General features: G+C 49.1%; 1 protein-coding gene across 1 annotated transcript; it reads right to left on the minus strand.

Moving 5' to 3' along the window:
* Window positions 1-1,073: 1,073 nt before the first annotated feature.
* CACNG1 (calcium voltage-gated channel auxiliary subunit gamma 1) lies at window positions 1,074-11,022 on the minus strand. Its single transcript, XM_008921810.3, has 4 exons — window positions 10,762-11,022; window positions 4,998-5,072; window positions 2,781-2,918; window positions 1,074-2,082 (listed from the first exon to the last, which is right to left on the minus strand). The coding sequence occupies exons 1-4, from the start codon at window positions 11,000-11,002 to the stop codon at window positions 1,856-1,858; spliced, it is 681 nt and encodes a 226-aa protein (XP_008920058.1). The 5' UTR covers window positions 11,003-11,022; the 3' UTR covers window positions 1,074-1,855.
* Window positions 11,023-14,751: the final 3,729 nt, after the last annotated feature.

Raw genomic sequence — 14,751 nt, forward strand, 5'->3', positions numbered from 1 at the left:
GACTTGCAGTTGTCTCTCATAATGAGAGACAGGCAGAGCTCCTCAGCTCACACTCACATTTGAGCACCAGTGAATGCTTCATCCCAAAACTTCATAATATATGTGTTATTTGTAGTGCTTTTCAACTTCAAAGAGCTTGAAAAACATTAATGCAACTTCACAAAAGGCTTCTGTTCTCGCTGCCACGCTGCTGATGGGGAGATGGAGACAAGCCTGAGTCTGGCTGGGGCTGCTGGGGCTCTGTGCACCCCAACGGGGTCTGGCTGATGGTGGGGCCCCTCAGGCCAGCACTTAATTGCTGGGGAATTTCTCCAAATGCTTGAACATGTCATGATTTCAGATCTCTTCAACTTGATCAGAGATTTTCTGTTATGAATTCTGTTTTTCTTTAGGATTGGGGACAGCTAAACGTGGAGGGAAGGACATTTAGTTCCCTTTTCTCCTGATTTTTAAATTACAGGGTGAAAAATGTCCACTGTAAACCTCATACTTTTTCCGACTTGGGGGAGAAAATGCTGAGCAGATTCTGAAAATTGAACTGTAGAAAAAGAAAAAAAAAGAACAAGAAAGACAACTGGTGCTGAGGGACCGTGATGGTGAGAAGGGCTTGGCTGGAGGGACTGGGTGAGTGTGTGGGGCTGGGGGACCCCCAGTGCTGCAGGTGGCCAGGCTGGGGGCCCCCCCAGTTCTCCCAGTGCTTCAGGCAGCTGTGGCAGAGCCCTGCAGGGGCTCAGCAGCAAACCAGCCCCCTCAGCATCCCCCAGCACTGCCTCGGGTCTGTGCTGCTTCAAGCAGCATCAACTCGATGCACCAGTGAGGTGCTTCCAGGGCTGACTCTCCTGGGTGTTCCAGGCAAAGTCCTTTCCATCTTGGCAGCTGCTTTGAAGGATTTTTCCTGAAATGTACTTTCAGATACAGTGAGCAAAGCAGGGTATTGTTAAAAAGCCCATTCAGGGGGAACTAATGAGAGCCCCGTGCAAACACCACCCAGAATTACAGTGTCGTTCTGGACCTGGCAGAATTTGATGGGCCAAGTGATTCATCCATCAAAATAATTTTCCAGAAAATCATGCTACTGGAAGATTATGCTTTTTATTAAAGGAAAATATCACTCTTAATGTTTAATACTTCTTGGCTTTGCCGCTGAAGTTTAAGCAGAACAAAAAAAACTCTTTATCTTGTGGGATTTTATGCTTGATTCAAAAGAATGGAACTGCAGGGTGTAAATTTGGAGGGGAAATTTTTATCCTAATGCTACTCAAAGTTCTGTTTTGATTTCATTTCAAATTTTAACAGTTTAATAGAAGAGCTTACTCCAGAGTGATGAACTAACCCTTCTTAGGGAGGGAGAGGAGCATGGCACAAATGGGGACACGGACTCCTCATGGAGCCAGAGTTTCTCAGTGTCTCTGACCAAGTAATGTATAAAAGCTTGATATCCCTCACAAATCTGCACCCAACCACACCAAACATCTCCCTAGCAAAGCTGTGTTCTCTGTGGCCTGAGCTGTCTCAGCTACATCAGCACAGGGCACCCCAAACTGGCACAGAGCAGTGCCATTCACCCACACCCGGGGTGGTGCTGAGTGCTCTTTCTGCTTTCTTCAAAAAAATAAAAAAAAAAGAAGAAAGAAAAAAGAAAAAAAAAGAGAGAGAAAAAAGGAGGAGGGAAAAAAGGATAAAATGAGAGGAAAAGAAAAGGAAAGCAATAATTACAATTGAACATGCCTTGGTTCAGTAATGACTCACTTGATGGAGAGCACATTGTAGAGTGGGACCCAGACATTTTAAAAAATACAAATCTTTTCAGAACACTTTCTGGATTTTTTTTTTTTTCCCCCCTGTGCTGGGAGCATCAGTGCTCGGGCTCTGCATCCATGCAGGTCTCCCAGGGGTTCTGGGGGAAGCGGGGCAGGGCGATGAGCAGGAGGGCGATGCCGCAGACGAAGAGCAGGACGAAGGCGGCGCAGGCGCAGGCGAAGGACCAGGAGTAGCTGTACTCGATCCACACGGTCTCCTTGCTGTCGATCATCCTCTTCACCGACTGCCTCATCACCTCCACGGAGATGATGATGCAGAGACCTGAAGGGAGAGAGGAGCAGTGGGTTGAGTAACCAGCTGTCAAATTTTTCATCCCTAATTAACCACCTCGTGTGTCGTTCCCATGCAGGAGCTGCGGTGAGAGTCACAGGTGAGTCACTGACTCCAGTGCTGGGAGGAACCAGTGCTCAGAGCTGCTGAGAGCTCTGCTCTAACCCAGGTCAGCTGGTGGCTTGGTGAGTGTGATCTTGGATGGGAAACTCAAAGTGGAGGAGGAATAATTGCGTTCCCTGGGGAGCTTTTCCAGAGGTTGAGTAAGATTTTTATTGAGGTGACAATTTGCACCTCTGTCTTTCCCTCATTGTGGCATGTCAAGGTGTTCCTGGCTCATGTGAAAACACAAGTCTTCATGTGTTCAGGGCACAGCTGTGTGTTTTGGGCCTGGATCAGCCATTTCTTTGGTTTAAGGCTTAACAAATGAGATTCAATATTGTATATCTCTGGTTCAGACTGGGGTTGGCAGTGATTGTGGTAGAAATATCCCTTTTAAAGAGAGTTGGAGAAAACACAGACTGGGCAATGCTCACTGAGCAGGATGTTCTCATGCCACACAGGGATCGGGAAGGAAATGCCATTTTCGGGGCATTTTTAGAAGTGTCTCCATCCCCCCAGGGTCCACCTTAAGTTTCCCTATGTTGTCCCATGACCCAAGTGCAAGAATGGGAGCGCCCACCCTGTACCTGCAAAGGTGTAGAACATGGATGCTGGTTTCAGCAGATAGTCCCTCTTCTTCCTGAAGGACAGGAGGACGCAGATCGTCCCGATGATCGCGAAGCCAACGCTGAAGATGGCAATGGCTGCAGCTGAAATGCTGTATTCTGCCAAAGGGGAAAAAAAACAACCCACCAAAAATGACACAGTGTGCACATTTTGAGCCATCAGCTGTGCTGACATTGTGGTAGGTCACTCTGAGCAGCACAAGGTGGTGAGGTGGCTCTGGTGGATTATTCCCCTCAAGTAAAAACAGAGGCAAGTACTGGCCAGGTATCTTCTAAATGTGAAGGGTATAAAATCAGAGCAGGAGGGGGAAACACTTTCTGAATGCTTGCTGAGAGAGCACAGGGCATTTTTGCTCATCAGCCCACCTGGATGGGGATGATGGAGCACTGGGCTGGAGCTGTTTGGGCTCTGCCACGTGGGTGTTATTGTTAAAGCCTCTCTGGGCTCTGTGGCTCCTTCCAGCACCCCATACTCTGCTCTCACAGTAAATAGGCAGCTCTCTGCTATTTCTATTCCCCTGCAGAGCCCTGGTGAGGCCCTGTGAACTGATGCACAGACAGACAGTGCTCCGTGGGCATCCAAAGGGGGGAAGTGTTTGAACAGCACATTTTCACTCTTTTTCCCCTTTAAGAAAACGATTTCCAGCTCTGTGAAAACCCAGTTTCTTCAGGGCATGGGATTAAACCCTCCCAAAAAGTCCTGGTTTTTGCTAAGCCAGCAAAGCCATGCTCTGGACACTTCCCCCAGCTCCAGAAACCTTCAGTGCCCGAAAGGAGGGGGAGAATTGCTAATTGAATAATTCTGGCCTTCATTTGCATATTGTATTCGTTTTCAGATTAATTTAATATTTAACACATGTAGCCATGTGTGAACATCACAGTGCCTGATGATATTTGCCTTTCAAGGCATTTAAAAAAAATAATCTCCCAGGCAAAATCATGAAGAGTTTTTTTGCCTGTTCTTAATTAGCTCCCATCCAAACGAGCTGTTTCTGTGAAGGGGAACAGCAAATCACTCTTTGTTCTCACTGTTTTTCATCCCACTGTTTTATTATCATTTCCTTAACGTTTCTCTGTGCTGGAACTGCCTGAAAGAGTTTGTTTCGATGTAAAATCTTAAGCTTTTCCTTTTGCCCCAAAGAAAACATGTTCTTCCTGATATTTTTTTTGTTTTGTTTTGTTTTTTTTTTCTGAAAAAGAAGTTCTCCTGATATTTTTTTCTGCAATGCTGTGAAGGCATTGGGTGCATTTTTAAGATCAGGTGGCTGGATCTGATAGTACAGGTGAGCAAAAGCAGGCTGCTCTGTTATATGCTCATCTATCCACTTAAATTTCCCAATCTTTCCTGTCTTAGGAAACTCCTTTTTTAGAAAAACCTTTTTCCAGGGTTTCCCACCATTACAATTTCCACTGGAAGCCGAGCAGATTGTTTAATACATGTAATGTAACCACGGGCTCATATTTTCCACAGTATATGTGTTGTGTGGCAAACTAGAAAGGGGTTTGTCCTCAGTGAGAGGGTGAGAAAGAGAGAGGAGCACGTTAGATGAGCCCTCAAAATATTTGGCTATATCAGGGGCTTACTAAAAAATGTGAAATTTGTCTGTGAAGGACTACTTTTCTGTGTGTGTCTTTGCAGGATCCCTGTTCCTTCTGTCCATCGATCGCTCCTTTTTTTTACATGACTCTCATATAAAATCAATATGAAGCATAAAATTCCTAATGGTCTTCAGAGAGCCTCTGCACTTCTTTTCAGGGTCAACACTCTGCTTGGGGTATGATTTATTCATTTAGGGTTTATTAATATCTTCCCCCTCCATGGCAAAGGCTGAGTGTCATGGGTAGTGCCAACGTTGTAAAGTCATTTTTGTGCTGAAAAGACTCTTTGCAGTTTCCCTGCATATTGATGTTGTTATATATTTGTGGGACAACTTATGTAAAATCATGTTTATGGGTGTGATCATATATAGAAATAATTCTTTCCAGGAAGCTGGGATTTGACCTTGTGCAGGGCATTTTCCACATTTTTCCCAGCTGATGGTGTCCCATAGAAATTCCTCTGCTGCTTTCAGTGAAACCAGAGCTGAACCTTCATTTTGGGGACCCCTTTCTCTTTCATATTCTATGGCCTCCACTTCATACAACACTAGGAAAATACTTTTTTGGAATTATTCTTACCTTTCTGGGTGGTTACTTCAAATATCTCTGAGGTCTCTCCTGGAGTGAAGTGCTTGAAGTAGGAGCAGTTGTGGTCTGAAAGGGAAAAGGAAATTCAATTTTGTGCACTTGGAAGCCTCTGATAAAATGTAGTAAAACTGAATTAGTTTTTTATTGATGCATCAAACTTGCAATGTTTTTGAGCCTTGCTACCCTTGGAGATGCTGAGAAGCTGGAGTTGGATCTGATTTTCCTTGGGAGCAGATGAGGACACGGGCATGCCAGGACACCAATTCCAGCACGGGCCAGGCTGAAGCCCCTCTGGTACCTTTTGTGGGCTGCTCCCTCCCTGAGCTTTGCACACTGATTGCTCATCTGTTTAAAATATGAATTACAGATAATTTTTCCCATTCTGTCTTTGGCCAGCACACATTTCTACCTCCCTGTGTTGCTGTGTTTCCTGGGGATGAGACCTGCCGTGCCCACAGCTGAGCTGGCAGCTCAGCTCACCTCCCCTCACCACTGCTGGCCCATCCACAGTGGCATCACCCTCCTGGGGTGAGCTTGGAGTGCAAAAAGGGAGGATGAAGTGTCCTCAGACACCTTCTCCCTCCTGGCTCTTCCCTCCCCCAGCTCACAGACCCCTGTGGGGCACTGGGGGGGTGTTGCTGCATGGGGTGGGATGTCACCACCATATCGGGGTCCCAGAGGTGAGGCTGCTGCAATGCAGCAAAGCACGTGGTGTTTTACTAAAATAGGGATGCTGAGGGCCTTTTTTTTCTCTTTTGGCTGTCAGTAAAAAAAGAGCACAGTAAAAAAAGACCAAAGCTATCTGAAGCCCAAACAGTTGTCCAGGGAAGGGAAGGCTGCATGAACCAAGGGCAAAGAGGCTCTTGTTCAATCAGGCTTCACTGAAGTTTGATCCCATCAGGGCAGTCTATTGAGTTTGATAAGACAGCAGAGGTGGATAGAGGGGACTTTATGAAGTTCCTTTCTCTGGAATTCCCATGAGCACTCTGCCAAATCCAGGGGTGTTACAGGAGGGCTATGAAGTGAACAGGGGTGAAGACTGTGGGACAGGGGGATAGGGGAGGAGGGAGGTTGGTGGCTGAGTCTCTCCATGGCCACAGTCCTTGTTCCTCCCCAGCCCAGTGAGGGTCAGCAGTGGGGCAGTGGCACTGCTGCCAGTGGATACACAGGAGACCTTCAGCCTCAGCGGGATGGGAAGGGTCTGCTGAGGACCTGCTGACTCGGAGCTTTGGCAGCAGCAGGGTTGGGGTGGAGGGTGTTCTGGCTATTTATAACTGGTTTAATTGAAAGTTTGGAGGGCTGTGGAGCTGGGAGAGCAGTTGCTTGCCAGGAATTTGGCTGGGAGGGCACAACCGTGGGGACGTGCTGAGCGGCGCCAGCTCTGACTGCTGGAGAGGACACACTCGCCCAGCACCCCCCTGGCACCCCAGGGTGGGCTCCCATCACCCCAGGCTGCATGAAACACAGGCAAGCAAGGGGCCTTGGTTAATGCCAGCATCTCATCCATTAAATAATGGTTATCAGGAGTTAGCACCAGCTCCCAGGACAAGCTGGGAGAAAGCCTGCGGGGATGTTGTGGTCCTTTCCTCCAGCACAGGTTGTGGGGAAAGCCTGAGCCAAGTTGGGTGCTGGACCCCACAGGGAGTCCTCTGGGTTTCTGCCTGTGTTCATTTACAGCATGAATTTCCCCAGCTGAAGATCCCAGTGCACTGTATCTTACCTGTTGGTTCTTGTGGGTTTTTTTCTGTCATGTAAATGGCAGATGCTGCAGTTACTGACTCAAGGAGGATTCATTTTCCTTCTCCCAGGAGAAAGGCAATTGCAAAGCAGTGTTTTTGGGCCTGTTAGTGGAAGATTCCTTCGAGACACTCTTATCTACTTAATTTTGTAAGCTGCCTTTTATTTCATCTGCACATCCTCCTTGCTGGCGAGGTTAATGTTTAGCTCTGGCATCTCCTGACCTGTTCTTTATTATCCTTGCAAACGACTGGAGGAAATATATTTGAACTGAGCCCTCTGTGACTGAAACTTTGAGCCCCAAAGCAGTGGTTTTGTGCCTCTGCCGGTGCCTCAGTGGTGGCCAAGTCTGAGCATTGTGCCTGGTGATCCCAGTCTGGGGAGCATTTGGCTCCTGTGCTAAATGGAAAGGAGATGGGATGAAACTGGGGCACTTTATTTTGGGATTGTTTGGTTTTGGCTTTTAATTAGTCCTCTGAAAAGCCTGAACTCTGAGGAGCCCCCAGGCAGTATAAAGCCCAAAGTGAAGCCATCCAGACATGGTGTGGTGGGGAGCACAGCACAGCTCTGTGTCCATTGCTGGTGAACCAAACCAGCCCAGTCCACCCTCCATCCTCATAAATCATCTTTTGGAGATGGACTTGTCTGCAGGAAATGAAACTGCATCTTCTTGGGGCTTGTAGCAAAGCTCTGCCAAGATATGATAAAAGGGGTTATCACAGGAGAGGTTTATCTCTAGGGAAGGTGTTTTTGGAAGATTAGTTTATTGTGGGAAAGTATGACTAAATTGTTTTTTGTGACGTGTATTGTTTCCAGTTTTAAGATGCTTCCATGCTCTGTGGAGCTGGGAATATCCACTTCAACAAGGCTTCCTGTTATTCAGGAGAACTGAGGCACTGCAATGCCTCTCTGGTGCCATCATGAATAAGAGAAAAGCCCATTTGTGTCACACCACATTTGCATAATGGACAGGACTTACACTGGGTTTGATAATGGAAGAAAGCTTTGTTTCTCTGCACCCCAAATGCATTATCTCTGCCACGAGGTCACCCCACTGCTGATGGGGACAGTCCAGGGGCTCTAAGGGTTGTAACATGTGGTTTATCACAGTGTCCTGCCCCTTCCAGGTCACCCACCCTCACAGCCTTCCTGCTCCCTTCCCTTCAGATCCATCACTCCTGGATGAGTGCAGGGACAAATGGACCAATCTCTCTTTCAACTCCAGCCTCTCCTGGATGCACTCATGGATGTAGGAGAAGTGCAATCCCATTGAACTGTGGTTGAACCTTGGGAGAAGAAAGGGTGGAAAGACAATGAGATGTTTGGGCCACGCGGAGTTTCAGGTGGCAGGTGTGCCCTGTGAGCATTGGAATGACAGGCTGGGAGGGGGCTGGAGCCCACTTTGCCCTTGTACCTAAAATGGACACAGCATGTGTGGGTTTGTGGCAGGATGGATGGTTAGAAAATCCTGGATTTTAGTGTGAGGTTTCCACTTGTGTTAAGTTTGGGAGGCAGGACCTGCTGCAGCAGCTAGAGGAGGTTTTAGAGGGGTGGGGAGGGTCAGGCCTTGGGCTCTGACCTGGCCAATGAGGCCTTTGACACAGACAGAGTTTTGGAGATGGTATTTCCAAGTAGCTTAATTTCACACCTGTCTTGCAGAGTGAGCCTCTTGTACGGACACGAGAACGAGACAGCCCTGCTGAGAACTCATTTGCTGAGCACTTTGCCTGCACTCAGGTTCCCATATTTACAAGGACCTGTTTAAGCTGTTGAGCAGCCCCTGCTGCTGCCCAGAGCACAGGAGCCCACTTTACAGGACAGCACAGACCTGGAGTTACGGGCAGTGACACTGAACTCCGTTTACAGCTGGTAATAAAATGCCCCCGTGCCCACCGACCTCAGTTAAAAATGTCTCCGTATTAATCTGAATTTGCCCAGTTTTAACAGCCTGATCTTTTTATTTGTTACAGCAGGATGCTGAACCCTTTTCAATTTGTCAACACCCTCAGAAAGGCGCTGTAAAATTTTAAAGCTCTGCCTAAATCACAGCCCGGCTTTGTGGACTGTGAGCCAAGTCACCCTCCCCACTCTGCGCTGTGCTGAGCTCAAAGCCTAATAAATAACGTTAATCATGCCATCCATTTCCTCCACAGGGAGCGACTGGTAAATGGTTATTAATTCAGTGATAAATTCTGATGCTTCTTTCCCAGTCCTGGCAGTAATGTCTGGTTATGTCTCATGATTTTCAGGAAAAGGAGTGCCCACATCTGCTCTTTCACTGCGCGTTTGTTCATTCACATTTTCTCCGCTGCTACAGGTTTCCCAACCCTGGTGTTTCCCTGCTGACATCCCTTCCCAGAAGTGTGAAATCAATCTAACACGGGCCGTGTGGCCGCAGCATCGCTCAGCAGCCCGAGCCCCCCCTCCCCTGCTCCGCTCCTCGCCCGAGGAAAACAGGGAGAGAGATATTTATGGGATAATTGAGGTGCGAATTTCACCCTTTGAAACGTGACTGCGGCGCGGAATGCCACCCCAATTCCCAAATATCTTTAAAAGCTGGAGAGCCAGCCCCGGTGTGGGGTGGGCAGCTCAGCCCCTCCACCGTTCCCAGTTATTCTGTGCCTGGCGGAACGCGGCGCTGGGATGTGATTCAACGTCCGTGCGAGCACATGCTGATGTCTGTCAAAGATAGTGGCTGCTTTCCTGTGCCCTGCCTGCGAATCTGCTTTGTGCAGACAGCTGGATATTTATGAGCTTTATATTTGCCCCACGGTTGTGCAATTTGGCTGTTTATGCACCAATTCCTATTGTTTCTCCTTTGGTGGGAGCTCTCCGTGTGCGAGGGAAGGCGCTCAGCGAGGGATGTGTTTCTTAGGCACGTAAGTACCTTCGTGAGAGACATTAAGCATATGGATGACACACTCCCAAGTTTGGTTAGAGGCAGATCCACACGCTGAGGCTGAGCTCCTCTCTTCCCAACACGTAATTTGGACCAAAGAGATAAAGAATTGCAGTAATACAGGGAATATACAGTCAGCCCAGGCAGGAAGATTTTTCACAGGAAATTTTCAAATATGTGTTAACATATATTTCATTTCAAGCAGCGAGTCTAACACGAAGGCAATCCTGTTATATTTCTGTGCTGGAAAGCATCCAGTCCCCTATAAGCCTTCTGAAAAAGCAGCGTGGCTCAGTCACGGAGGGAGGGTATTAGTGCAAACGGCGCGAATGTTGCTGACTTGGCAATCAGCAAAAACATAATGAGCTCCTTTAACCATGGGAATGGAACAGCCTTCCCGGAAAGCCGCCGTGCCCGCTGCCCTCCCCATCGATTGGGCTGGAGGTGCCCGTGCTGGAGACGTGTGTGGGAGCAGGTGCCTCCAGTGAGAGGTGAGGAGGCTCCATAAGTCCTTGAGAAATTGATTCAAACTCAGTTGATGACTTTTTTTTTTGTTTTCTGGAAGTTGGCAAACCAGGCTGCAGGTCCCTGTTCCTCCCTGCCCTGAGGAACAGCCGTTGTTGGAATAGCTCAGAGAGAACTCAATGCCCGCTGTGAACAGGCAGTTCCTCCATGATTATGTGGATCTGGAAATCCTACAGATCCAGCTGTGTTTGGTGGGCCCATAAATCCTCTCTCTTGCCCGCTGCTGTCAGCGTGCCTGGGTGCTGCAGGGCCCTTGGCTGGGGTTCAACCAAATTCCCTCCATCCCCATTTCCCTTTTGTGATTTCCACCGTGCCTGATCCTCCTCCCCTTCTCCCCGCCGCTGTCAGGAGACTCAAATATGGTCACAAACAGATGTGCAAGGCAAGCCAGCACATACTCACAGCAGGAGGGATGGCAATGAGCTGTGTTTGCAGAGCAGCACCAAAACAGCCTCATCCCAAACTAAGGGCCGAGCCCCATCCCGAACGAAGTGCCACAGGACACGGAGCCTGTTTTCCTTCTGCCATGCCCTAAGCAAAGCCTGGCCTGAGTGCCTGGTGCTTTCTCCCATGCACGGGTGGGTGCTCACTTACCTCCTGGCAGGCTGATGGGCCCGCAGCCCTTCTCCTTGGGGCCTTGCTCCTGCACGTAAATCCGCTTTGTGCAGAGCCGCCATAGCCCGAAATGAGCGGCCTCGCAGGTGGCGTTGAACTCCTCCACCTTGGGGCTGAGCACGGCCCAGTGGTCCGACACGACGGCTGCGAAGAGCAGCGAGATGCCCACCAGGATGACGGAGAACGTCAGCCGCACCTTCAGGGGTTTGCTGTCGTCCATCCCGCTCCGGAGCGGCGCTCCCGGCGGAGCGCGGCGGGCGGTTCGAGAGGTCTCCCGAAATCCTGGCACATCTGAGCGTGTTTGGAAATGTCAGCTCCGGGGAGAGCGGGGCGGCCGCAGGCAGCTGCTGGGCTGTGTCAGCCGGTGCCCGGGAGGCTCCTCACGCACAGCTCAGCTTTCGGCCCCATCCCGCCCGGATTGTTTGGGATTCGGATTCCCACGGCCGGGCGCTCGGCACAGCGGCCGCCGCTCAGGGGCTGCGATGTCTTGACTTGCAGCATGCCCAGAAATAGGCATTAATGGGACCATTAACTTTTCAGCGAGGTTATAAAAATATCTGTGTTTATAATAGTGCCGGGCCTGAGCTCAGGCTGATCCTAAACAGTTTAATAGCCCCGGAGCCCTCGCGCTGCACGCCCACGCCTGTGGCTCGCAGTGGCCCCTGCACGGAGCTCGGAGCTGGATGTCCCTCCAGAGCCCAGAACTGCGGCAGAAAATGGCAAAATAAGGCAACTTGTTTATTTTAGCATTGATTTTTGTTATAATTATTTCTGGTTTATTTTTTGTAATAATGTTTTTAATTAACCTGAACTATTCTGAGTAGCTGGGGACGGTTTTTTGTGGTCTTTCCTTGGGCTTTTTTTGCCTTTTTTTTTTTGTGTGTGTTTTTTTTGGAGGGGGGGTTGGTGTCTTTTTTTCTTTCCTATTTTTTCTAATGCAAAACCTTGAGTACCCTTTGCTTTCTCACCAGCCAGCTTCCTCTCGATGCCTACTATAACTCCAGCAGCCACCTAACATGCCCTTTCCTTCTTCCAGAAGTGACTTCCCTGAGCCCAGATTCCTGGGACCAGCTTCTCTCCTTCCCTTTGATACTCCAACTGATTGTAAAGCTAATTTGATGATAATGTCAATGCAGAGGCCACTGTGGAGGCGACATTACAATTGTGATGTCAAACTGAGGAGGGTGACAGTACCTGAATGTTAAAGAACGGGTAAAAAAATGCCAGTGGAAAGCTGCAAATATCATTGTGTCAAGATAATGTCAGAGCTACTCCAGTCCTGCTTTATTAACACCCCAGTTTGATGTCAAAATAAAGGTGCAGAGGTGTCAGCTCAAATTGATGAGGACAATGTGGAGCAAGGAGCTGAGGTGTGAGGAGAGCATGGGAAAGGAGGGAAAATAAAGAGTAAGCCAAAAAATGTTGATCCAAAATAACTGTAATTGAAATATGGCTTAAAAGGGGCTAATGTTACTCTGCTTGATGTGTGACAGGGCTGACTCAGACACCCCTGGGGAGCAGGGGACATGTCTGAACCCGGGATGGCACCTGGTGACCCATTCCTGATGGGAATGTGGGAACCAGGGGGAGGATTGAAGGTGTGTGGTGCAAAATTGGAGGGGAAGGGGACAGGGACCAGGGAGGACAGAGGGGACATGGAGCAAGGCAGGGACCAGAGACCACAGGCACATCCATGCTGGGGCTGGCAGAGATATGAGAGGATTACATTTAAACCAGAACCAAGAATTCTCATGAAACAGAGAAACCTAAAGGGAGCAGGCTTTAAACCAGCAAAGGAATGCATTAAAGATGTGATGCCTTTTCCTTTGAAGAAGGCTCTTGTTAAATTTCACTAGACATCAGTCGGTCTCGGGAGCTGCATCCCCACTTCGCCTCCTTGATTCTCCAAACTCCACAGGTGGAACAGAGGGAAGTGAATGTGTGTTTGCAAATGTGGGCACAAAGTGAGGTTCTGGTTGCTGAGGAAGCAAGTGCTAATGATCCTGCTTTAGACTAATTACAACCTACAAGGACTGCAGGGTGGGAACTCATTAATTTCTTCGCTGGTGTTGGTCTCTGTGTCTCTTCCAGTGTTGGCAAGAATCATGCTTTTTGTTCTCATTTAGGTCTTTCAATCTGGATAAGTTCTACGGTTTTGGTTTTGTTTTGAGTTTCCTAATTTCCAGGAAACAACTAAAGTGAAATCAGAAGGGAAAAATTCATCCTTCCTTCCTGATGAGTGGAGCTGGGAGTGTGAATGAACTTTGATGAGCCCCAACATGAGGAGCAGTGGCTTCCCTGGGGACTGAAAGCTCACACTGCTGCAGCTGAGGTCAGATATTGTCCCCATCCCTCAAAAAATGACCTAGAGCTGACAATCCATGGGAAAAAAAGTGTTTTGTGGGTTATTGCTCCCCATGGGCTCTGTGAGTTAGCTACATGAGCTGATGCAGCCCCATTGTGAGAATGCTGCTGTTGCCTCCTCCCAGCACAGACTCCGTGTATTTTTGGGGGCTTCTGGCAGGTATTTGGTGATCAGCACCTTGGTGAGAGCCAAAAGACTCCTCTGCCCTTGGGCTGAGCCTCTGTCCCCAACCTGGGAACTTCTGCCCTAGTGTGGAGGTGAAGTTGCCTTCCCTGGGGCTTTGGGGGCTCCATGGGGCAGGTGGGCACCTGACAAATGCAGCAGCAAAAGGATTTCTGGAGGAGAAAAGGACACAGTCTCCCTCTGTCAGGTGGTAAGTATTCACATTTAAAAATCAATATCACATGAAATATAAACAGACTATTAATGAGGACCTGCTGGGAAGTAGAAGGGTTGTAATTAGTTGCACTTTAGCAGCGGTGAGTGAGGGACATGATTCTGTTTCTCTGCTGGAGAAAATGCCAAAGGAGGTGCCTGAAGCCCGACTATGTGTTGTGTTTTCCCTGGCAGAGGTGGTGGCTTGGCTCTGCTCCCCAGCACTTGCAGTCTTCTGTATTTCTTCCAGACCAGCCTCAGTATTTACCACAACCAGACTGCCCCCATTCTGTGGTTCCCTGCTGGCAGAGTGATGTTCTGCAGAAGACCCTTCCCAGGTGAGAATAACCCAGAGAGGGGGAGCTGGCAGCTGGTCTGCTCCCAGCTCAAATGCGAGTTCAGCAAACAGCTTTTTTCCAATAGGAAAATATTTGGGCTCCTCAGCCTGCATTGCCCCAGTGGGGTGAGACCACCGGGATCATCATGGGCTCTGCGTGGCCAATACTCGGCAACGGCACCAACAGCACCCTCTAAAAGCTCCCTAATTCTGGGGCTGAAATCCTGCCAGCTCTGAAGGCAACAGCAAAATGTGTGAGTGCGTGTTTTGGTTGGGTATTTTATTTTTTAACAGACCCCCACCCTGCCGTACGCAGCCCAGTCTCTTCCCTACGGGGCACAGGCAGGGCTGGTCAACCCGTGTGACTGATCCAAGCTCCCTTCTCCCAAAATACCGCCGCCGTGCCGGGTGTGCCGTTCTGGGAAGCGATCCCCTGGCTCTGGGGAAGGGCGGCAGCAGGGCTGTAAGCTGAGCCCGGCTGCAGACAGGTGCAGAGCCTCTCCATTCCCTTTTATTTTCAGCACCGCCCATGTCTGTTACTTTTCTCATTCCAAGGTAATGCCACATCCTCCTCGCTGGACTCTTTTTCCAAAGCTTTAAGGACTCTGCCTTTACTTCCCCCCACCCCAAACACCACTTTTTGATACAGCCCCGTTCACAGCAGGGCAGCCTCAGCTCCTGGGGTCACCACTTACCCATGGACTTGCTCAACAATGTGGGAAAAGCCTTTATTTGTTTCAGTCCAGGGGAACCAGCTTTGGGCTCGAGCTTTAAAGGGCTTCTCTGCCGTGTGTCAGAGGCATTTGAAAAGATGAATCCCCTGCCTCCCTCCAGACGTGCCAATTCATCACACGGCCGGGAGAGGCGGATGGAGACACACGGGCAGTCTTCA

Source organism: Manacus vitellinus, unplaced genomic scaffold (assembly GCF_001715985.3).
Source record: "Manacus vitellinus isolate BGI_N305 unplaced genomic scaffold, ASM171598v3 scaffold_24_pilon, whole genome shotgun sequence".
Taxonomy (NCBI): Eukaryota; Metazoa; Chordata; class Aves; order Passeriformes; family Pipridae; genus Manacus; species Manacus vitellinus.